We start from the raw sequence: 25,277 nt of genomic DNA on the forward strand, positions 1-25,277 counted from the left end.
ATGTTAAAGGAGATTATTTTCATCAAGTTACACACATGCATGACTACTCTGAGAATGAAAGTAGCTGATGGCAAATCTAGTTCTGTCAGAAAAAGCTGATTAAGGAATATGAAGTAACTAATATAGCAGAAAAATATTTTCTATGTGTTTTATTAAGGCTCCTCATGAAGACAACTTTCCAGTTAAACTGTACTGCAGTATTTATACCTCTGGAAAAAAAAATAAAAAAAAAAAATACTGTTCCAACATTTAACAGTTCACCTCAGAAATTACTCATATTAACTTCTTTGAATAATCTCATGTAGATTAATGTGAAGAATATGTTGCAGCTATAAGTAAATTGCTCAACTTTTCCTTAAAATGCATCTATAATCTAGAGTTAAGAGGATAATATAGGGAAAAACTATTAGAAATCTTCTTTCCACACTGAGTTATTTTGCACTCCTTTTTCTTCTGCTGTTCTAGTGTCCTAGTGGAATTTGCAAAAGCCTCAAGAGTAAGATCAGCTGAAGCTGTTTTTAAATGCCTCAAAATGTGATGCACCAACTTCCAGTTGCAAAATCCCAAATCATGTAAAACTCAGGTGAGCTGAGGCTTCAGTAGGAAACTTGGAACTGAGAACAGCTTACCAGGAAGCTTTTCAGATGTACTTAAGCAGCACAAAAACATTTAAGTTCCATAGTGAGATCTGTGAAAAGTGTGGCTTATCTGAAATGGTGGCTTGATTGGAGAAAAAATACTCCAAAAATTGTAACTAGAGAAATATTCACAGCAGCAGTGGCAAAAGGGAGCTACATCATGCCAAGCACCTGTACTTAGCTGTGGTTCCATTCTGCTGCCCTTCAGCACCAACAAAAAACTGCCCCTTTACCACTGTATGTGCAAGGCTAGGACAAGTAGTGACTCATAACAGGGACTAATAAAAACACATTAATTATTGGTTTTATAACTAGGCATTTTTATTAAAAAACACACATCAAGAGATTCATAGGCAAACAAAACCTCAGAAAGATTCATTGCTATCCCAGCTCATCAGGCAGAACTTCTTTAGGTAATCATTAAGTAAATTAAGATCTCTAATTTCTTTACCTTACCAAGGAATGAATAAAACAATAGCATTCATTGAATTTCTGACTAGAATTTTTTGTTTGTTTGTTTGTTTGTTTGTAGTAATATGTGGTTTCTATAGAAAATAATGTTGAATCTTCTAATCCCCACTAGCTATTTAATAAGTAACTACTGAAATATCTCTCCCAGCAATTGTTTTGCCTGGTCCTCTCAGTATTTCCTTATGTCTCTGATCAAAACTAACATGGATAGCAGAGGATCTCATTATATTCTGGTTAGTCCTTAACACACAATTTTCAAAACAGTACTTGAGAAACTTCCATGAATGCAAGAATGAGGATAAAAAGGTCTCAGAGGAAGGAGCTGCCCCATCCTTTGCTCTGTAGTTTAAAAAGCCCCACACAGACAAAGCACATGAGTAAGTGCAAGTTCTCTCTTCCCATACCAGCATATATCGTGTTGTTAGGTGTTTGAACAACAAAAAAAAAAAGTCTCAGAGTAGCAGATGATCAGTCCATAGCAGAACATTACAGGCTGTGTCCTTACAAGACAGGGAAAACACGATGTGTATCAAGGTAGTTTCATCTTTCAGTGAATCACTGATATATTATTTCCTAAGGTGTTTTACAGGATGCTGCTGGACAAGCATTACATGTCATCAGGTAATGTCTGTAGAGAAACTGATGCCAGAGAATTGGTAATCTGTATATATAATAACCGGTAATCTGTATATTCACCAAAGCTCTAAAGTATCTGAAATCGGGTTTTGTTGTTGTTGTCTTTTGTTTTTTCCTGGAGAAAAAAAAAAAAATAAATCAAAATTAAAGCCAAGCTTTTAATTTCTGATTCCATCAAAGAGTTTGGGTGAGACCTTGGGAAGATCCACAACTTGCTGGACTTAAGGAATGGGGAATTCATATGAAAATAAATCCACAAGTAGTCATTACAGATTTACAGGCAAAATCCATATACAGACTCTGATTTGAATACCTCTCAAATCCAAGAGCAGACATCCTACTGAATTCACTGGACTTTGTACTTGTAGTACATTGTATTTTAAAATACATTTATTGTGATGGTAAAAAAGGTCAAGTGAGGTTTCAACAGCAGATGAGATCTCCAGAAATTTAGAAAAAACAGACAGTATATTAAAAGCCCTTTCCCCCACCCCCAACCCCCAAACAAAGAGCTAAAAGAAATTAAAATTTATACTAAAGAGTAGAAAATACATGGATCAGACACTGTAGAAAGTGTGGAATAATTAAAGTTACAGCACTTAAATCTGGTCCCCTTGTCACACAAGTTTATGCAAGATCCTAGCTGAAATCAGATTTAAATTCTAAAAAGAGTACCTTTTACAAATGGTTTTGTTTATTGTTTTTTTTTTTCTATCTGATTCCTGTATAATTTCCTCCATAGAATCCGAGGCCCTACACTTCTCTGCTCAGTACAAGTAACCAGAAAATATCTCAGCTCACCAGTTATGATTGTGATTAGATTTACAGTCAACAAAGCTGTCTGGAAATCTTCCATCAGCACATGGTTAATTTCCTACATACATCTTTCCAGACAAAGAAAAAAAAAAAAAAAGCATTAGCCAATTAGAAATATTTCAAAGTTGGAAAAAAGCTGAAATAGCAAAATTCTCTACCCAACAAAAAGCACAGCTGTAAAAGCAAGCAAGAATATTTACAAAAATACCCTTCTCATTGGTAGATCTTTTTTTAATCTCCCTCTCTTTCAAACTTTCTTTCATTTTCTTTTTTTTTTTTTTTTAAGAACATGTATAGTGATTTCTAAACTTCTGCCAGTGCATTCGGATAAGTGGTTTTGTTTCTCTTTATTTAGCTAGTGGAGCTCCCATTCAAATTCAAAGCTTGGTGCATCTTATTAACATCCTACAAAACACGTATTACTCTGCATCTCTCAGTAGAGACACTTCTCAGTGTCAATTCAAAGTGAACCTTGTGGCCTTTCTACATTGAAATTCTGATGGGAAAAGTATTTCTACGTTTAACTGTAACATTTGCAGCAACAGCACTGGAGATGTGCATTCATCCAGACCCCACCTCTGAAACCCTGAGATTTCAATTGTTCATAAGCTTCACAAAACGTTTTTGTGTTCACATTGATCTGCAGCAACAGGCTCTGTGGATAAAAAGCAATCTTGTCTGGAAATCCAATGTGTTACCAACAACAACAACAGGAAAACGAATACAGAGAGAGTAAAAGATATAAAATTCTAGCCAAAAACAAAAAAAAAAAAAACAACAACAAAAGAACACACAAAAAAACTCGTGTCACACAGAAGGTGGTGAAAATATGAAAAACAAACTGTGCATAACAAAGTTTTACCATGAAACAGATCTACATAATGAAACAGAAGTCAGTTCTTTTTGCTGCTTCCTCTCCTGTTGGGGTTGCATACAGAAAGAGAGGGCGAATGACTAAAAAAACAAAACAAAACAAAACAAAAAAATTCTTCTTGCACTTCTGTTGTACTGGAGAACTCTGCATTGCCCGTATAACACTGAAATAAAAAGCGGGCCAGCCTTTCACACAGGAAGCTCTCTATCATTACAACACACATATGCTCAAAATATGCAAATACAGTTTCCTGGTAGTCTCAGAACAAATTATACATGGCCAGATATTCAAACAGTATATCAATTAGACCTCCACCAAAGTCAATGTGAAAGTAGGTAGGGAACTGTTCTGCTTTTCCAGAGGGAATACAGGAGGAATAGAAGCTGGAAGTCACGAGGGGATCCACAGTAGTGATCCTTTGGCCAAGGGACTAATGACTACCCTGTAAGTTATGTCCAGCATTTCACAGTTTAGTATTTTCCTGTTTAGAAAAATAGTTTGACTAATTAATTTCATTAAAACAAACAAACAAACCAAACCAAAAGAAACAAAGGAAAACAAAGGAGATGGTTTGGGGTCCAAACTAGCACAGAAGAACCTGAGGTTTCATTACTCTCTAGAGGGGATCATTGGCATCCTTATCTGAGACAGTCGTTTCCTTCTGACGTAAAAAGGGGCTTTTCAGATATCACTGAGAGGGTTTCAGTGTTCCTTTAGTTAAAAAACAATCACTATCTACACATGTAAAGTGTTGATTTCTCTCATGATTATAAACTACCTTTAATTATTGGAAGGCTACAATGAGGTGTCCCCAGAGCCTTCTCTTGTCTAGGCCGAAAATGCCCAGTTCCTTCAGCCTATCAGCTTTCATATTCTCCATCCCTTGGACCATCTTTGTGGCCTTCCTCTGGACCCTGTACCAAAGCTCCACTTTTTTTCCTGCGCTGGGGGTCCCAGACCTGGACACAGTACTCCAGCTGGGGCCTCAAGAGAGCAGAATAGAACAGGACAATCCCCTTCCTCTCCTTGCTGGCCATCCCTCTTCTGATAGAACCCGGGATACTGCTGGCCTTCCAGGCTGCAGGTGCACACTTTTGCCTCATGTTAGGTTTTTCATGAGCCAGGACCCTTAAGTCCTTCTCAGGAGAGCTACTCTCAAGGAATTCTCCCTGTTTGTATACATCTCTCTCTATATATATATATGTGTCCTTATTTATATCTTTACCTCCGACTCTTGCTTTCTATCTCCTGTTTTTCAGTGTTCTCTTTTGGGATGTCCTCAAACTACTTCACATGCCCAGCATATGTGAATGGCATAATTTTACATAACCATTGAAAAATGGAGAAAAAAAAAAAAAAAAAAAAAAAAAAAGGAACCAGAAAAAGTGGTTCCAAAAATAATCCACAAGTGCCTCATCTTCCCATTTAGGAAATGAATACACTAAGAACCATTAAAAGTATGGCCTATTATTAAACTCAAACTTCATCTGAAGATGTTGAATGCCCTGGTTGGCAACTTATGAAAGTACAGTCCTGTGTATCAGACTGTATCTGCAGAGAATAAAATCTTTCATGTTTTAATATTTTGTGTCCTAAAGATGAGTAAATAATCAAACAAGTTTTTTGTAATCCAGAAGATGCACACTTAGCCTCATAAAATTTGGCTCATGGGTGTTAAGCAAATTAACATGAATTGATCTCTGTCAACACTGTATGTCTCTGGGCTGATGTAAACACTGAACAATGTTTGAAAAAAAGCTTACGTAATGTCTGATGTTCATGATGGGAACCATTTTTAACATGAATGGTGATGGAATTATCATAACATCATCTTGAATTCACTGTGCATCAAGATGTCCTGTGGATTTAATAAAGAGATCATCATCTGTAAGATTTTTAAATAGATAAATTGAGTTCTTTTTTCTGATTCTACTGCTCAGTGCAATTCATGTACTGCTTTTAATTGTTTGGCCTTGATTTAAATATTCAATTACTGTTCTGCTCAAACCCTCATGTTGACAATCTTTCTTTTCAACCTGCTTGCCCTGCAGTGCTAACCATCCTGAACTATACTACATGCTTAAACCCTAGCTAAAAAAAAGATATATTAATAAATACAATAATAAATAAATAAATAAATAATAAAAATATTAATATTGTGGTTGTTTCTCAAGTGACTTTGAAGGGAAAAGAAATGCCAGTGAGACAGGGAAAAAAGAGAAAACTTCTGCAGATAAAACTCTTGGGACAATAACTTCCTTCTTCAGTTGAGATTCTGTGATACCCTGTTTGTTATTAAGTACTCTGTCAGTACCAATACTACTGCGCTCATTAGAATTGCGCTTCATTCATTAGTGATTTGGATGTTGTGCCAAAATGCCAAGATGCGCCTAGACAGCTGAGTACAGACAGTTCTCCTCCTGACAAAGTGGTCACAGATAGATGGTTTTCCTGATGTTTAACTGTCAATCAATATAATAAACAAGCTAACCATCAAAAGGTTCTGGAGCATGTTTGAATACATATAAAGCCACTTATACAACAACAGCAATGACTCTTAGTATGGAATTAGGTCATTCAAAAACATTTCAAAAAGAAAGGAGGAAAAAAAGAGTAATTCCATTGCCTAGGGATGTAGAGAGGCTTGAAATAGAAACTGAAGACCTGTTGTTATGTGTGCATATATAAATTAGAATTGACCAGCTTTGAAAATGCTACTCATAGAACTACTAAGAAAAAGGCTCTCTGCTGGCAGAGGCAATGAATTATCCACAACAGAGATGAGTATGGGATTCAGCATTCTGCTAAGCCCATTTCTTGCAGAGCTTCCTCTTGTGCAAGCCACCCCACAGAACTCATACCACAGAATGGATGGTTTCTTTACATATTTCAAATCTCATGCAGAATGAGAGTAAAACCAGCTGCCCTTCAATTTTTGTGGTGTTTGGACAATAAAAAAACTTAAATTGAAAAACACATTATTGTAACCAATCACTTGCACAGCATATTTGTTAAAGAAGAACTAGTTATGAAGGTTCATGAAGAATTTGAGATACATGAAAGACTTCCATGCTAAGAAATATGACCAATTTTTTCTTGAACAAAAAGCAGCACTCAATAAAAGCAAACCATATTTGTTCAAAGGTAGAAGCTATCACAAAACAAAATGAGCAAAGATTTCTATTCAAAACATTTACATGGTTTTCTGTTTGGTTTTTGTTTGTTTGTTTGTTTTAAGATAAAGTGCAATATTCTGTAACAATCAAATATTTCAGGAGCAAAACCAGCTGATTAGAATCAAAATCATTTATGTGCAATGTACTCTGGTTGACCCTGTTTGATCTGGGGAACCAGACTGGGCAAGATGACCTTCAAAGTTGTTTTCCAACCTCTGCAATTCCGTGAGCCTACGAATCTATCTACTACTTTGTAATCACCTTTGCATTAACAACTCTACATGGGCCAATTGTTCATCAGCAACTAAAGAAGTGTGCCATAATGTCTTGTTTCAGGCAATCAGATTCCACACTGTTTAAAGAGAAACTCACATTTCAGCTGATGGCTCTAACAGCCACAAATATATTGAAACACAAAACTACACGAGTAAGAAAAACTGTGTAAGTATAAGGACAACCTCAGAGGATTTGGAGTCATTTTGGGACCATATGTGAAATTCAGGATGTAGTTAATAACCTCAAACTACCCCAAAGTAGCATTAGAAATTTTATAGGATTTTTTTTCTCACAAATTAGATGGGGAGGAACCAAAAGGAAATTTCAAAAACATACTCAGTTTTCTTTCAGAAAGGATATGTTTTCTCTGAACATTCTCACTTAGGAAAGATGTTGTTGTAGCTGTTGTTAGCCAAAAAAGAGGACTGAACTTTCTTTTAACATTTAGAATTTTCCAGCATGAAACAAGGCCATAGTGATTTGAACATCCCATGACAGTGCAGGTTCCACAGTATTGTGTGAAGAAGCAGTGAAAGATAAAAGATGTGAGATCAAGAGTTTGAATTAAAAGCATTACTTTTTTCAAGCCATCAACAGAAATTGAAGATTTTCACATAAAACCCTTTCCCCTGCCTTTGTGAGCAATAGAGGGCTTTAAATATGTTGACCTAAAAAAAGATAATAGCGTAACGTGACATCAGAGGTAAAAATCAATCACTCCTTAGAAGATGTATACTTCAGTAGCAGATAGAGAAAGCAACTATGCATTAAATACTTAATAGCAGAACTCATAATGTTGTTTAATGCTATTATTCCTAATGTTATGGTACATACTTAACACTACAGCATGAAACATCATTGCAACAGCAAACTTGAGATCCAAAAATAACTGTTATAAATGTATCAGTAGGTAATAAGAACATAAAGAATGTGAAAGCTGTTTATATATTTAATTAATCCATTCATTTCTAATTATTTAAATATTGCAAGACAGACAGAATGGTATAAAATGGAAGTAACTTAAGAGTTATAATTTAACCAACAATTCCTATCTCGTAGAAAAAGGAAGATTAACACCCAGCAAAAATAATAAAAGCATATAGAATCATTTTTAAAGAACTGCTAAACAATCTTTTTTTTCTCTTTGTCTTAGTGTATTCACAGGAGAAACATAGGTTTGTGAAAGAAGTGAAATCATGTGCATGTGCGTCTGTGTACATGGGAGAGGAATATTGACTAAAATAACCACTACCTTGAGAAAAGCATTTGATTAATTAACTCACAAGCAATTAAATAAATTGTCTAAATTATTTCAGATTTCTGTGTTAAGAGCTAGTGTTTGATTAGACTGTCTGGAACCTGTCATGTCTGATCTGATTAGTATTTAACAATGACTTGCTTTAAGAATACATAGTGTCTATACGATAACAAAATCACAGCCCCAGAGGAGAGAATTAGAGATAATTATCTCATTTTTTGATGAGAGTGAATTGAATTATTAGGCATTAAGTCTTCCTGAAAAAAATCATGACTACTTCATTTTAAATTCATACAGCTAACATTATTATTACTGTCATCCAGCAACATCATTACTGCCACTGATTACTCTAGGAGAATGACACACTGCCAAAGTTAATTTTCAGAGGTTCTTCTAAATGAGAATCTTGAAGTTTGGCTCATTTTATGTTCCTTACTACACAAAACTTAAATATTTGACCTGCTGCCCTCCCATCAGATGCCTATTACAGGCACAGTGCTCTCTCAAAACCAGATTATCCACAAAGCATAGTTCTAGCTGTAGTGTCAGGGAACATTATAAGGGGTTTTAGAGTGTAAATGGGTACTGAAAGAAGGGCAAATTGCCTGCAGCCAGAGTCAACCCATTCTGCAAAAGGTCTTCATGGGTCCACTGAAAACACTTTGAACTCACTGGTGCTGCTATCATTTCAGTAGCAGCAGGCTGAATGGAGGCAGACACTAAAGAAACCATTTGTTTCTGTGTTCAGAAGCAGCACTCAGAATGGAGGGGCCTGGAACGGTAGGTCTCAGGTCTGTCCCTGGCACTCTTAGGGATGAGGCAGTCAGTCCTCCAGCACTGAACCCTTAACTGTGCTGGTAGCACCACTGACCCCAGTAGGAGCCAATTACAGCCCAGTCTGCCAGCTGCACAGACTCCAGCCCTCCAGCCTGGCCCATCCAAAGAAACAGACCATGTAGAAGGAAGACATATTTCCAGCAGAAAAAGCCTAATTGCAAAGCTGTGCTCCCACAAAAGTCACTTAAAGGCACTGACACCTACTACAGTTATACAGGTTATGACAAAAAAGGGGACAATGAGTCTTCGAGGGAAGATAGGCTCATAGGGTTATCTATCTTATAACTCCTTCAAACTAGGATGCGTTCATTGACAGATTTCACACAATAGAGAACACTTGTGCACCACTTTCTGCAGAAGTGGGGTGCAGCAACCTACTAAGTGACGAAAAACAAAGATACAGGGTGAATAAGCCTGATGTTTGAAGAAGATTTTGTGCAGCAGCAAAAACAGGAAACAAGATACCCTGGACTTGAGTATTTTCCAGGAAACCTATTTATTCAGTGAGCAGTTTTGCTTTAAAATCAACATTATTTCAAACACAAGACACCTGAAGAACTGAAATTCAGTTAGTTCTGTCACTGACTTTCTGGATGAATATAAACAACTCATTTCATTAGTGGCCTAGCTTAGCTTTGTGGTCCGCAGTACTGGAAAAGTAATGTCTGCTCTTTGTTTTGTAACAGCTGATTTTATTAGCTCAATTCTTCTTGAGTCCTTTCTTCATTGTATACATTTCTCTCTCTTCTTGATTACGTGGGTGATTCTGATTCATAATCTGTGTAGGTCAACTTAAAGCAGACATTCTAATTTTTTCTGAGATCTCTCTTTGAAAATGAAGTGGTGGTTTTGTGAAATAGAAGAGAAAAACATGGAGCACATACAAATAAATATGTTCTTGACATAGAAAATCATGAGAGTTATAAGGACTAGATATTATTACCTTTATTCTTTCTGCTTCTGGCAAGTTCTGGAAACCAGAGAGCTTTGCTGCAGTTACATCTAAAACTCCAAAGCCTGTAGAGTTTTTATGACGTCTCCACACTTACACATTCCAGAGATAGGAAGGTCTTTTTCAAATCAAAATTGTAGAAACAGGAAAAAAAAAAAAAAAAAAAAAAAAAAAAAAAAAAAAAAAAAAAAAAAAAGAGAGAGAGAGAAAAAAAGAGAGAAAAAAAAAGAAAAAGAAAAAAAAAAAAAAAAAAAAGGAAAAACAAGCAAACAAAAAGGCCCTCCCCTGCATATTGAAGAATATCTTAAAATCATAATAAATGAAGTTGTGGTAGTTTAGACAGGCCTTATCCTTATTTGTATGGATGAATGGCACAATAAATCAACAATTCTGATCGTGAGATTTCTCATAATGAATAGCAGTTATGTTATTACATTCATCTAAAACAAAATGCACACAATGATCGTTTCAAAAACATGCTGAGTCAGCAGAATATTGCCTGAGGTTTTTTTTACCTTCTTAAATGTTTCACAATTCCTTTAGCTATTTCCTCTAAGATTTTTACTATCTTTATTTTCACTGCATTTCAGTTAAGTCATTCTAATCAAAAGACAAATTAAACTCTGATTCTAAGCATATTCTAACATATTACCATTCATTTGAAGAAGAAATTAAAGTCAGAATACAATGATCTTCCATCAACTTTTGTTTTCCACATCACCACAAAAATACTAATACTTCACCTTATGATTTGGAAATTACCTTTAACAGAACTTCTTACTTTAGAGGATCATATTCCTAGATTCCTTACCAGGAATCAGTGAGATATTAATTGTAGATTTATTTCTTTAATGTTAAACTACAGCACATTCTGGAATATGAACTTTCTTATATGCAATCCATAATGCTCCAATCGATACACAGAGTAGCTGTGTTGCTGCTGTACTAAGTCATTTGCTCACCAATTATTTTATTTCTAAGCTATCAAGGGAAAAGGGAAAGAAAGAGCTCTCTCCTCTAAAACTCTAATAAATGAAGTGTTTAAAAACAAAGTCTTGTAACCTGCATTTCTGTGGCTCAGTTACTGTCTCCTGAGAGAAGAACTGAAAGCGGCCAGAACTCAACTAACCACATTTAGTTGTTTCTATATGGAATCATTATTGTTTTTTGGCACCAACTGATTTCACAACATATCAGATATTTCCCATTTTCTTGCAATGATTTGAAACAAAAAGAAAAATGCAGAGGTATCATGCTATATTTAACCAAAAATAAAAGTAAAAACAAATATTTACCATATACAGCTGAATGGTCTAGCACAGATTCAGTATTAATTATCATGGAATCACAGGTTCAGGAAAAATATTGATAAGTGCTAAAAGAAACAATAAACAAAATGAACATTATCAGGCTAACTGCTGATGAAACTGTGATGTTCCTTAAGACATCTGGATGAATATCCTGCTGAACGTAACATTTGCACAAAACAACAAGAAATGATTTAGAGGAAATCAGATGCAAACAAAACTATAATAAAAACAAGGAGGGCAAACTTACTAAATTGCATATGCTGCAACACCAAAACGTATATGTGAACTGCAAAAAGAAGATGCCTTTCACAGTGCAAGATAGACAGAAGTCAGCAAAGTCTCATCAGCGCATGATACTAAGGGAAAATCACTCCCATATTCAAGAAAGGGAGAAAGGAAGACAGAGAACTGCAGGCTGGTCAGCCTCACATTTGTGCGTAAGGAGATCGTGGAGTGGATCCTCCTGAAAGAGATGTTAAGGCACATGCGAGATGAAAAGGATCAACTCCAAGACAGCCAGCATGGTTTCACCAAGGGCAGATCATGTCTGACCAGACTGGTGGGCTGATGGAGTGAGAGCATCAGTAAACAAAGGAAGGACAACTGAAGTAATATACCTGGATTTGTGCTAGGCCTCTGACATGGTCCCCCATCACATCCTTATCTCTAAATCAGAGAGATATGGATTTGAAAGCTGGACTGTTTGGTGGATAAGAAATTGGTTGCAAGGTCACAACCAGAGGGTTGTGGTCAATGGCTCTTTGTCCAGGTGGAAACATGAAAATCTAACTTGCATTAAAGAGAGCCAAATGCAAACTGTTGCACTTGTCACGTCAGTCCCAAATATAAGTACAAACTGGGGGAAGAACTCTGAAAGCAGCTCTGCATAGAAGGACTTGGGGGTTCTGGTGGATGAAAAACTGCACATGAGCCACCATTGTAATTTTGCAGCTACTAAGGCCAGTACTATCCTGGGCTGCCTCAAAAGAGGGGTGTCAGCAGGGTGAAATGATTGTCCCCCTCTACTCTGCCCTTGCAAGCATCCGGAGCACTGCATCCAGGCACAGGGGACCCTACAACAAGAAAGATGTGGAGCCGCTGCAAGAAGTTTAGAGGAGGGCCATGAAGATAACCAGAGGGCTGGACCACCTCTCCTCTGAAGAAAGGCTGAGGGAGCTGGGATTGTTTAGAGAAGGCTCCAGGGAGACCTCATTGAAGACTCCTGGTACTTGAAGGGAACTTATAAGTAGGAGGTGGACTGACTTTTTACATGGTCTGATAGTGACAGGACAAGGGGAATGGGTTTAAGCCAAAAGATTTAGATTAGATGTTAGGAAGAAATTTTTTACTCAGATGGCAATGAGGACTGGTGCAGGCTACCCAGAGAAGTTGGGGATGACCCATCTATGACGGTGTTTAAGACAAGTTGGATGGGGCCCTGGGCAGCCTGATTTAGTGGCTGACAACACTGTCCATGGCAGAAGGGTTGGAACTAGACAATCTTTAATGTCCGCTTTAACCCAAGCCATTCTGTGATTCTATGGCTAAAAAGAGCAACACTGAGTTAACAGCTAATCACCACAACCCAGAAAAAAAATGCAGTGCAATGGCTCTATCCTGAATCAAATTGATTTCAGCTTTATATAAATAGGCTCAAAAAAAAAAAAAAAAAAAAAAAAAAAAAAAGCAGAATACTATTCCTTCATGGAAAATGATGCATGAAAACACAGCATCCCTTCATCGAATTAGAAATCTTACTGTTGTTTTCCTGGCTTTCTCCTCATACTGGTTTATCTTTGAAAATATAAATTTGTGGCTTTTGGTAAATTCCTAAAAAAAAAAAAAAATAAACATCCCGGGTTATCTTGCAGCACACAACTCTTGGTGGATATGAGAAACTTGAGATCCTAAACAAAGGTGTTTCCAACTTCATTGTCAAATCCATTCAGAATATGCAGCATTTATCAAATACACTGAACGTATTTTTTTAATATTAATATTCTGAATATGCCTTGCTTCAAAGTTAATGAAAACGATGTGGTGAAGGTAGGCTTTATTTGTTCAAAAAGCTTACACAGGTATTGAAAGGAGCAAATACTTCAGACGTAGCAAAAGTTTTCTTTCTTTTTTTTTTCCCTATATTTCACACCTGGTGCTGACAGTTAAAATGTCTTATGATCATGGCACTTCTTTAGAGACTCACTGTCAAACTGAGAGAATTTACTAGCCTCTGTGATAGTTCATCATCAGAAATCTGTTTAGAAAAAGGTGTAATTCACTTTGTTGCTGCATATGCTTGTAATCTTCAGATGATTTGGGAAGGAGTAAGGATGAAATCAGTTCTGACTGAAGTTCAGAAAAACAGAATTAAGCATGACATTCCAATGCGAAGTAGCAATATTTCACAGAGGATAACAGAAACTCCTATGCTGTTGTGGTCTTTCAGCAATATTGTCAACTCTCCCTCTCTGTCAATTAAATTCAGAACACAATAGTCAATTTAAAACATAATGGGCTGTGAATCAGATATTTTTTTTGTAGTCACTGAACAGGCAAAGCTCACTTTAGAATATGGGTTTAGAATAATAATAATTCAGAAACCATATCCAGTACAGTACTACAGGATTTCGAACTACCAGGTTTAAACTTGCTCACTTTTATAATATTCAAAAATTACTTACTTCCTTGGTTAAGCACGCACACCTCTAAAATGAGCCTCATAACTACATCCTTCGCCTACTCACTGCCCTCTTATTGCCTTAATAAATACAAAGAACTTAGCCGTGAAAGAACTTAGGGAAAAGATACAAATCCTGTTTTGTGTCTTCTTCAAATAAACTATTTTTTAAAAGTACAGTCTTATGGAACATATCATCCTTATACTTGATGCTTATGACATGCTTAAGACAGCATTGCCTCATTTATAGAAAGCACCATCAGCTATAGCTGATACATATATGATCTAAAAGGATGAGGCATCTGTCTTGCATTCACTGTCCATATAAGAGTCAGAATACCCTGGAAAAGAGTAAACAGAACACTTACTTATATGTTTCTAAGGTGCAAGGTGTATCTGGTAGTGTATATGGAAATTAAGTAGTCTGATCAATTGACACTGTCAACAGTTTTCTATCCAGGTTTCATCAGATGACAATATGAGGTAGATAAAAGGCAATTAATGACATCAACCTTTCTGTGTTTTTCTCCCTCTTCTTTCTCCCCAGAAAAGTAGGACTCTAAATATAACGTCAGTGATACTGATTTCTGCACTTTAAAGCATCTCTAATGCAAAACTTCTTGTGGCTTTTGCTGCAGCAAATGATTGTTCCTTCTTGTTGCCAGTAACTGCATTGTGGCATGGTCTATACTAGAATTCATACTAGAATAACAGCTAGCTCACATGCACACTTATGCTTTCTGATGTGTTTTTAAGTTATTAATGGAAAATTAACAATACGTAATCAACTTGTGCTTTTTCCAAAGAATAAAAGAATCAAGATTAGGAAATTAAAGAGTTATTCTGAGAGTTAACAAAAGGCCAGTAATATTTAAATTTTCTCACTACATAGATCATCATGATCATATTCCCTTTTTCAAGTTGATATGATTTTGAAAAGAATCCTTGTTCACTGTAGCATGGATAATCAAACCCAAATTCTGTGTGTTTTACAGGGAAAATTTCACTAAAGAAAAAGTTGTAAAAACCTTTAAGGAAAGCATGCAGAGTTGCAGCAATGTCTCATCTTGTGTCTGTAGATATCTTTGTGATCTTGGCAGCATCTGACTTCCACCTGTTTTTCACATCAGTCTGTGAGAGAGTTTCTTGCATTTCACAAAAAAACAGTGAGGCTACATACAAAGGGGAGAAAATGAATATCCCTTAACAGCAGTTCCACTGTAGGTGTAAAAAACAGTACAGGATGGCATGCTGTTCACATCCTACCATGCTCTACACAAGTTGTCCACAATGAATCATGTGCTTCTCTAAGTAAGCTGGAGAAAGAGAGGAGTCATAGGACACTGCATAGTTGGAAGCAACATCCTTAAAATAAACCACTTGAGAAGTGATCAGGGAAACTGTCCATAACATAAGCAAAAAGCAACAGAAGGGAAGATTCTCCCACCAGATAGAGCTCAGCATTCACACAGACTGCAGCAATCTGGCCCTTTGGGCATACGGGAGAAATAATGAGCTAACCCATTTCTCTGCAGGCAGGGAAAATCACTATACTGCAGATCAAAATACACATGAACATACGTGGGCAATGCTGAAGATGAAAAACATCCAGTGTTGAAAGGAAACAGAAGTACTTAGTCTATTAAAAATGATTGTTCCTATTAATTATATTGCTCTAACTGGCATTCATCTTTTCAGTTTGAGAAAGACTTCTGCAGTTTCAGTGGAGTCGTTCATGTTTTCCTCCCTAAATCTCTGGGTAATATCCTAGGGATGTGGGCTTGGTTTTGTACCATGTAGAATTCGCCCTTTTCATTCCGACATTTTGCAGAGAACAGAACTATTTTTCCCCTAGTAACGCAGAAGGGTGATATCACTTCCCTGAACAGTCTCTAGTTCAGCAAATGAACGGAAGGTTCCTAGCCAGTAGTGAAGAATCAAGGAATACACTGAAATTTGCACAGCCTCTGCAGCTTTACACTATAATCTGCCCTATGAAGTCACTTTTCTAAGGTTGCAACATCAGACACTTGTCTGATTTGGCAGCCCAAGACTTTGCAATATACACAGACCGCACCACTTTTCTCAGCACCCAGTCTTCTAAGTTACAGACATATGCAGACATTGAGTAAGTTATTTGTTCTCAAATCCACAAGAGTCAACATCGTTAAAATGAAGGTTCTCCCTTTCCTCTGCTCTGTAATTACAGTTCTGCACTTGGTACAAATTCATACTAAGCACATCAGTGCTCATGAATATCGAACAGGCAGCAGTCGAGTGGGTGGGGCCAGACTTTTTTCGCTGCTGCCCAGTAACAGAATTAAGGGCAACGGGCACACGGAGGATCGCTGGAAATGCCCTGCGAACAGGAGGAAATATTGACTGTGAAGGTTTCGGAGAAGTGGAGCAGGCTGCTCACCGAGGGCGCAGAGTCCCCTTCTGTGGAATTCAAAGCCTGGGCAACAGTTAATGCAACTCTGCCTGGACGTTTTCTGGGGCAGCCCGCTCCAGGGAACCCGCTTTAGCAGGGCTGCGGCCTGGGCGGTCTTTCCGAGCTCCGTTCCAAGCCGTCCCGTTCTGCGCTTCTTTTGGGGGAGGCACTCGGCACGGAGCAGACGCGCTCCGCACCGCACCGCATCGCATCGCCTGGAGGGGTTAGGCCGGTCAGGGAGCCGTTGTCCTCCGCGTGGCAGCGCTGGTCCGACGGAGCACCCCGTGCGTGCCTCCAAGCAGCCGCTGCGGAGCGCAGCGAGAAGGGAGAGTGTCCGGGCGTGGGGCGGCGGTTGGCCGGGCCGGGATGTGGAACGGCACGGCAGTGGGCGCGGGGCCTGGAATCTGCCCGCTAGTGGGACTGTCGGCCGCCTGCCGGACGGCGTGACTCAGCGGGGTCTGCGGCAGGCAGAAAGGCCCGGTGAGAAGTACGGCGGTGACTCGGAGGCTCTGCCTGAAGAAGCGGCAGTTGAAGCCTGTGGCTGCAGCGAGTGCCGGAGAAGGGAGGCGAGACCCTGGGGCAATTTGCTCAGCACCTGGCATGATGGCTGCGGCTGGAAACTCAGCTGTCTCCGGTGGTAAAAGGATCCCAGAGCAGGAACTGGCGGGACTCCTTGAAAAGTCGTTAAATTAATTGTGAAGGGGGAAGGGGACAAAATGAGGGCATCTGGGGTTGAGCAGGTAGTTCGAGGGTTCCTATGGAACTTGGTAGATGAAGAGGGTGAAGTACAAAGGGATGGGAAAGGACTGAGGGATGCTGTTGCTCTAGGGAATACTAGATCTTACAGAATAGCAGTGAGGAAGGAAGCCCAGCTGAAGTGCCTTTGTCCCAATGCACACAGCGTGGGAAATAGGGAGGAGGAGTTGGAAACTGTGGCGCGCTTGAAAAGTGATGATCTTGTTGCTATTGCTGTTGAGCATGCCTTGGTTGAGTCTGTGGTCTCGAGGAATGCGGGCCTAGCAAAGAGTGAGGTCAAGACCCTGAAGTTCGGAAGAGCAAACTTCAGGCTGTTTAGTGAATTATTGGCCAAGATCTCCTTGGTTGAAAGGCCACAGAGAGAGGGTGGAGATCAATAGTTCTGTGTCCAGGTGGTAACATGCTCGGGCTGGTAACAAGCTGCGTCCCCCAGAAGATTGTGCTGGGACTGGTGCTCTTTTGCATCTTTATCAATGACACTGATGATGGAATTGAGTGCACGCTCAGCAAGTTTGCAGACAACACCAAGCTGAGTGGTGCGGTTGACACAATGGAAGGAGGGGGTGCCATTCAGAGGGACCTCGGCAGACTCAAAAGGTGAGCCCGGTTGAGCCTAATGAGGTTCAGCACAGCCATGTGCAAGGTTTTGCACTTGGGCCAGTGGAATCCCAGGCATGCGTACACACTGCCCTTGAGAGCAGCCCTGCGGAGAAGGATCTGTGAGTCCTGATGGATGAAAATCTGAACGTGAGCCAGCAGCGTGCTCTTGCAGCGTGGAAAGCAAATGGTATCCTGGGCTTCATCAGAGGAGAGGAGGCCAGCAGGAACAGGGAGCTGACTGTCCCTCTCTGCACTGCCCTTGAGAGGCCCCATCTGCAGTACTGCGTCCAGGTCCAGGGTGCCCAGTACAAGAAGGACAGGGAGCTGTTGGACAGGACCCAGAGGAGGGCCACAAAGATGATCAGGGGGCTGAAGCGCCTCCCGTACAAAGACAGGCTGAGGGAGCTGGGCTTGTTCAGCCTGAAGAAGCGAAGGCGGCGGGGTGACCTTAATGCAGCCTTCCAGATCCTAAAGGGAGCCAATAGGCAGGAGGACAGCCAACTCTTTACATGGGAAGATAATAGCAGGTGAAGGGAAAATGGTTTTAAGTTGAGAGAGGGAAGATTTGGGTTGGATAGCAGGGAAGTCCTTTTCAGAGAAAGCGGTGAGGTGCTGGAGGAGGCTGCCCAGAGATGCTGTGGATGCCCCATCACAGGAGGTGATCAAGGCCAGGTTGGATGGGGCCCTGGGCTACCTGGTCTAGTGTTAGATACGGAGGTTGGTAGCCGTGCATGCAGCAGGGGGGTTGGAGCCTGAGGACCCTTTAGGTCCCTTCCAACCCAAGCCGTGATTCTGTGATCCCCGTGCTATTCCCCCATGGGCTACTTTTAAATTTGCAGTGACATGATTTGACATCTTGTACAGGGCAACAACATATATTTATTTAAGTGCATGGAAATTCGCACAAGCAGGAAGAACTACGTGCAATATTTTCCTGATGGTGTTTTCTACAGGAACTGCCATTTGCAGTCCTTAACATCTGCTTGCGCCGTGGCTGTAATGAAACGCTGGCTGACAGTAGGAAGACAGATACAGGAAAGCATTGGAAGAGTCTGGGTACCCAGAATGAGACATCTGAGATGCAGAGCATTAAAAGAAGGGACTGAAAAGGGCGGCTTGTAGCTCCCAGCCTGTCTTCCTTCAGCAGGATCCTACCAAGCAGGCTGCTGGCAGGAGGTGTTCTGACCACATAGGAGCTTTCCCCTGCAGGCAGGAGGTGCAGAAGCTGTTCCCCGTCAGGCTGGGTTGCGCCTCAGAACATGGCGCCGCCTCCTCTGTAGTGACATCACTGACCACTGTGAAGTCACAAAGGGCCCTCAGCACAGAGGCAGCTTGTCCCCACGCCTTAGCCACTCTCGGTCCTGACAGCGTAGCTGTTGGAGAGGGTTTGGCTCACTGTTGGAGAGGGTTTGGCTCACTCCTTAGCGAGCTGCGTGTTTTTACTCCATTGCAATCCTGTGCTCCAGAGAAATGGAGCAACGAGGTGAAGGCGACCGTGGGGACTGGTAAGGATGTGGTTCCTTCATGAGTTTTAAGGAAACATCTGTTGCTCCGTTGTCGTCTTCGGAGCTGCACAGATACTGCCTGCGTCACCGTTCTTCACCACGCTTCTCCTCCTTTCGTAGGCAAACTAAGGTTTGGCAAACAGTTGCCCTGGTGCTGTTCACTGTGGCTGTGGTGACCTTCGGTGAGTCTCTGTAGAGCTCTGACTTGAGGATGCTTCTTTAGGAAGCCCCCCATGGTTTGTTCTGCCCAGGGACAGGGGAACGGGCAGCCCAAGGCAGAACGCCAAGTCTTTATGCAGGCAATTGATTGAGTGCTTTGTGGAATTCCTGACAGGCGTTTACTGCATTGGAAGCGCTGTTGAAGGGGTCAAGACTGTGGCAGGAATGAATCCAAGGTAAAAAACAAAACAATCTCCCTTTGGCTTGACCATTCTTTAGAGGAGCTCTGCCCCTTGTCCGTGACCGCTTCTTACCCGAGTCACACTTCCATGGCACAGTGCCCGTGCTTCTTCCATTTCCCGTTCTCCTCTCCCAGCTTTTCTTTCAAACCGCTACAGCTCCACGATCCCCCAGAGTTACCCAGGAAGAACCTTCTTGGTCGGGATCAAGTGTAGTCAACCAGTGTAGTCAAGTCTCCACCGAATCTTGGCTACCCCGTTGTCACGCGCAGTGAGGCTCGTTCGCTGCCTCATAGTCCCTTGGCTTGTGAGAAGAGTGCCGTGTTCACTTCTCTCCATTACCTGCTGTCTCCAGGCTGGCAGATGGCAAGCTGGGAATGCTGAGCCGCAAAGGGGAGCGGAATCAGATCCAGAGGCAGCTTAATTTCCTGCAGTGGGGAGCAAGGGGCATTACTGTGCGTGCTCTTCACGAGGTCTTCCGGAGAACTGAGCTGCCAGGCTTTACCAGCGAGGTAAGAGGACTGTCTGTAAGAGTGCTGCCTGTCTGTCATGGGGCTTCCCGACAGGAAAAAGCCTTTCCTTTCCTGCCACAGTCATGTCCAGAGCACTGGAGTGAGCAGCCCCTCTCCATTCCCATGCCAAATGTTCATAGTAGAGTTCTGGAGGTTCCCAGGCAACTCCAGCGTTGCTTAAATGCAAGTGGAGCAGCCAAGTCTGCTTTGGCTGGCTTTGCAGGGAAGCTGGGAGGCAACTCTTTTCCCCCTTCTTTTCCTTCTGACGAGCGCTCTCCTTTGTCTTCCTTCCCAGGCTGTACAAGACATGATCAATCAAGTACTGGAGAAGCTGGAAGAAAGCCCATCCCGGATGCCCAATTATGCCAGCAAGACTTCAGGTGCCATTACGCTGTAAAAACAGACAGCCCACAGAAGTTGATTCCAACGCACTTCTTGTCTGCTATGACAGGATGGGCATTTGGGCAGCGGTGGGGGAGAAGGGGTGAGGAGTGGACGGCCGCTTTGTGCCCTGAGAGTGTGCTTGCAGAGAGAGTCTTCAGTGGGCTGGAGCACATCTGGAAAGCACTACTCCTACTTTACGATTGCTCAGCTGGCTGTCAGTTTATGCTGCCCTTTAGGATAGTTGAGTGGGTCCCTGCGTTGTGTTGCAGAGGGAAATGGCAAGAGAGAAGGAGGGAATTATCCCTGTTGGGGATGTATGATGCTTAGAAGCTTTTTTCAGGAGGACAGTGCAAGGGCAGCTGGCATCTCTGTGCAGCTGTTTATGTGGAAAACAGGGTCAGCAGGCCTCGATTCCTCCTGGCCTTGCTTGACCACTGTGCCCTTGTTTTAATTTGCAGGTGCTGCTGTTGTTCATTCCAAGACTTCACCCTCCTGGTCTGGAAGTGGGAAAGTCTTTTGGAAGTCGTTGCTGGTGACACCTTATATGAGGACTCCTGAGATTATTCTTGAGGTAAGAACACTGAGAAACAGGAGAAGAATGGTTCAGGGTGGAGAGGACCAAAAGCACTGCAGAGGGTTGTCCTTACCCTTGCCCTCACCTCCCAGCTTGCCTTACGTACGGTCTTCTTGCAAGGCCCCAGTCTCCTCCTGTGTATCCCCGCTGAGAATTTCTTCTGCCAGACTGCCCCCAGTCCTCTGTGCAAGCTTCTGCCAGGCTAGCTTGCTTGTCTTCCCAGCCATGGTAGAACTGTCAGGCTGGCATTGAAGGGGAACCCATAAGGTGCCACAAGAGATCTGGGCTGCGAGATTGCTGGGGCTCTCAGTGGACCCTGGCGGGCTCAGAGGGCGTGCACTGCAGGAGGGCCCCATGTTGTGTTTGCCGGCCTATCATGGCACTGCTCCGAGCTACCTGAACCAGAACCCCGGCTAGTGCTGGTGGAAGGAGGTGGGACTGGATGAGAGGGAGCAATTGCTTCCCCTTGCAGGAAAGGCTCGTGCAGGTCAGCCCTTCTTTGTCCTGGCAGGTGCCCCTCAACCACTGCAGCCCCTCCTTGTTTTTGGCAAGTTGCTCCTCCAAAGAAGGAGCCTGAGAGCTTCAGTGAGTTGTGCACCCAGCTCACTGCCATGCATGTATGCCTGTGCTTCGGAGCAGAGCTGATGGGCCAGTACACCTCTAGAGCCTCTGATGCTGGGCAGGAATTCCAGCCAGGACTCTCTTTTGCACATGAACACTGTTCCTTCTTCTCTTTCTAGCCTGACAATCATCCAGGAAACTGCTGGCCTTTCCCAGGAAGCCAAGGGCACGTCGTCATCAAGCTGCCCATGGCCGTCTTTCCCACAGCAGTTACTATTAACCATGGAATTCCAGCAGGGGCGTACCATGCAGACAGCATCTCCAGCGCTCCCAAGGACTTTGCTGTCTATGTAAGTGATTCCCCTGGGCTGTGGGGGTTCTGCGTAGCGTTTGAGGTGGATGGTTGCAGCACCAAGAGAACTATGGAATGCAGTCATTCCTTGCGTTGGGAGAGAAAGAAGCTCCTCAGAGTTGCTCCATTTCCACAGCATTCCTTTTTTGTCCAGTGTAATGCAGCAAAGGTTTCCCACTCATGGGGCAAGTTGTTAGTTTGAGAGGTGCAGGGAAAGGGAAGTGGCACAGTGGATGGTCCCAGACCGCCTCTGCTTCCAGTCCCTGTGCGGTTCAGTGATCCTGGTCCGGCAGCGCATCCCACTGTTCTGTTTTCTCTACCCCTGTCTTCCCGTAGGGCCTGAAGGATGAAGAGGACGAGGAAGGAATTTTCCTGGGAGAGTTCACCTTTGTTCCAGGCCAGGCTCCCGGTCAGACCTTCCAACTGAAGGTACGCTGTCAAAGAGGGGCGTGAAGCGTGGGAGAGGAGAACCAGGTTGGCTGGGCAGAAGCTTCCAAGCCAGAGGTGTATGGGAGCCCTCTGGCATTTCTTCTGCTGCCACTTCCTACCTGCATATGCCCGGAGTGCCGTGCTGTTTTTGCTTCCACCTCGTTTTTAAGCTTGGGAGCTACTACAGCTTTTAGCACCGCTAAGCTTCAGCTGCACTTGCAGCAGAAACCACCAGGACCAAGTGGCTTGCAATGGCACAGAAGTGGTCTGCCTCACGTAGTATGCAATATTGTTGGTGTGCTACTTTCACACTGGAGATGTGTGGCTTTCCAAGGGCTTTGTTGTTGCCGGTAACAGGCTGCGTAAGGGAGTCCATTCTGCCTGGGTGACTTGTTAGAGAAGTTAATGAGTGTAACATCATTACATGTTATGTTTTTTGTGCATGCGCACACACTCAAAGCAAGTGCAAAGAACTTGCCTGCGTATTCGCTGCAGCTTTTGGTAGCTGTTGGTTTCCTTAAAACTCATGTGGCCAAAGAGGTGGAGCAGGGTAAGAAATGTCTTGATTGTGCTACGGGAGCACATCAGCGTGTCAAAGACCTAGGAGGGCAGCCTGAAGTAAGATGTTGCGCGACTGTGTCGCTCCCGCATTGTCAGTGGTCAAAGAGAAGAGAGGAAAACGCATTTCATTTCTTTTTCTCATTGCAGAACAAGCTCTCTGGGCTCATCAGTTACGTGAGGCTGCAAGTGCTGAGCAACTGGGGCCACCCGGAGTACACCTGCCTCTACCAGTTCAGGCTCCACGGCGATCCAGCCCGTGACAACAATGCCAGGGGAAGACTGTCTGGCTAGGGGAAAGCTATCTTGTTTGGGGAAATCTGATTGGCTTGGGGAAATCTGATTGGCTAGGGGAAATCTAATTGGCTTATCTCAAAATAAATATATAAAAAAAAATAAATGTGATCTTCACATGCTGGTTTTTTCCATCGGGTGGGAGTCAGCAGAACTGGTACCCCCTTGGACTTCCAGAGGGCAGACCTTGTCCTCTTTCAGACGGTGGTTGAGAGGGTCTCTTGGCAGGCAGTTGTGGAGGGCATGGGAGCCCAGGAAGGCTGGGAATACTTTTAGGTAGGAAGTTATTTTAGAGGTGCAGGAGCTGACCATCACCAAGTTACGGAAGATGCGCCAACGGGCAAGAAGGCCGGTCAGGCTGAACAGAGATCTTTGACTGGAAGTCCGGGACAAAAGGAGAGTTTATGGTATTTGGAAGAATGGGCAAGCTGCTTACAACTATTCCAAGTACATGGTGAAGCTGTGCAGGGAGAAAATTAGAAAAGCAAAAGCCCAGCTAGAACTGAACTTGGCCACTTAGGGGAAGGTCAACAATAAATACTTCTATAAATACGTCAATGGCAGGAGGAGGGCTAGGGAGAATCTCTATCCCCTGTTGGACGATGCTGAGGGCAATTCGGTGGCAAGGATCAGGATAAGGTTGAGGAACTTAATGCCTTCTTGGCCTCGGTCTCTAATAGAGAGACTTACTTCCCGGGAACACAGCTTCTTGTGCTGGTAGATAGAGAGGGGGGACAGAATAGGCCTTGCATAAGACCAGTTCTGAGAGCTGGATGTTCAGAAGTCCATGGGCCCAGATGGACGGCACCCTATATTGCTGAGGGAGTTGGCAGATGTGGTTGCCAAGCCGCTCTCCATCATCCTTCAGCAGTCCTGTCTAACTGGGGATGTCCTGGTGGAATGGAGACTGGCAAAGTGACACCCATCTCTAAAAAGAGCTGAAAAGAGTATCCCGGTAGCTACAGACCTATGATCTCAGTACCAGGGAAGGTCATGGAATTGGCCACACCTTGAGTACTGTGTTCAGTTTTGGGCCCCTCACTGCAAGAAAGACATCGAGGCCCTGGAACGCATTCAGAGGAGGGCTACAAAGCTGGTGAGGGGTCTGGAGCACAGGCCTTATGAGGAGCAGCTGAGGGAGCTGGGAATGTTCAGCCTGGAGAAGAGGAGGCTCAGGGGAGACCTTATAGCTCTCTATAACTTCCTGAAGGGAGGTTGTGGTGAGCTGGGGGTCAGCCTCTTCTCTCGTGTAATTAGTGATAGAACTAGAGGGAATGGTTTCAAGCTGCGACAGGGAAGGATCAGGCTGGACATTAGGAAGTATTACTTCTCGGAAAGGGTAGTCAGGCATTGGAATGCACTGCCCAGGGAGGTGGTGGAGTCACCGACCATGGGAGTGTTCAAGAAACGTTTGGATGTTGCGTTGAGGAATATGGTTTAGCTGGGAAGTATTGGTAATGGTTGGACTAGATGATCTTCTAGGTCTTTTCCAACCTTGAAAAATTCTGTGATTGTATGTAACTAACTAAGGCACTTCAGATATGGGAGGTTGATGCAAGCTGCCTATTTATGTAGTTACAATAAAAGCTCAATTTCCTCATATTAAATAAAAAATCACTGCTGTAAAATTTTCATATTTAATATTTTTCAATTCACAGTGATTTCAGAGTGACTTTAGAGACATATTTTGGGGAGCTAAATCTGGGTACAGGAACAAGTAGGAATATAGAAAAATCTGCTTGTAAAGGAGAAAATGCAACTAGAGGAGGTCCCACTAGCTTCTGCTTCTTCAAATCTGCAAAGAACAGTTTCTTCTTTTATTCATTTTCACCATTTTTTATCAACATTTCAACTTCTAGGTAGCAAAAACTGAAAGCAGCTAAACCCGAGTTCTGCTTTTATTTGCCCTTATGCAGCTTCTACCATGCTCAGTTTGAAACAAGAAAATGTAATTTTCCTTTTTATGAGGGTGAAACTGAGCCTCTGCTTTCAACTACCTCTT

General features: G+C 42.2%; 1 protein-coding gene across 3 annotated transcripts; it reads left to right on the forward strand.

Annotated features, from left to right (window-relative positions):
- Window positions 1-16,274: 16,274 nt before the first annotated feature.
- LOC140248638 (SUN domain-containing protein 3-like) lies at window positions 16,275-23,355 on the forward strand. Of its 3 annotated transcripts, XM_072329511.1 has the most exons (8): window positions 19,212-19,395; window positions 19,548-19,608; window positions 19,967-20,123; window positions 20,419-20,503; window positions 20,966-21,078; window positions 21,822-21,992; window positions 22,331-22,423; window positions 23,132-23,355. In XM_072329511.1, the coding sequence occupies exons 1-8, from the start codon at window positions 19,233-19,235 to the stop codon at window positions 23,273-23,275; spliced, it is 987 nt and encodes a 328-aa protein (XP_072185612.1). In that variant the 5' UTR covers window positions 19,212-19,232; the 3' UTR covers window positions 23,276-23,355. The 3 variants fall into 3 exon arrangements, with proteins under 3 accessions (XP_072185611.1, XP_072185613.1, XP_072185612.1); XM_072329510.1 differs by lacking the exons at window positions 19,212-19,395; window positions 19,548-19,608 and adding an exon at window positions 16,275-16,989 and having other exon boundaries at window positions 23,132-23,319; XM_072329512.1 differs by lacking the exons at window positions 19,212-19,395; window positions 19,548-19,608; window positions 19,967-20,123 and adding an exon at window positions 16,275-16,636 and having other exon boundaries at window positions 23,132-23,319.
- The last annotated feature ends 1,922 nt before the right edge of the window (window positions 23,356-25,277 follow it).

Source organism: Excalfactoria chinensis, chromosome 2 (assembly GCF_039878825.1).
Source record: "Excalfactoria chinensis isolate bCotChi1 chromosome 2, bCotChi1.hap2, whole genome shotgun sequence".
Lineage (NCBI taxonomy): Eukaryota > Metazoa > Chordata > Aves > Galliformes > Phasianidae > Excalfactoria > Excalfactoria chinensis.

Coding starts and splice junctions, on each gene's coding strand:
- LOC140248638 (XM_072329510.1), top strand. CDS start 16,391: ATGCAACTCTGCCTGGACGTTTTCTGGGGCAGCCCGCTCCAGGGAACC. Junction 16,990..19,966: donor AAACTCAGCTGTCTCCGGTG/GTAAAAGGATCC, acceptor TGCTGTCTCCAG/GCTGGCAGATGGCAAGCTGG. Junction 22,424..23,131: donor GTCAGACCTTCCAACTGAAG/GTACGCTGTCAA, acceptor TTCTCATTGCAG/AACAAGCTCTCTGGGCTCAT.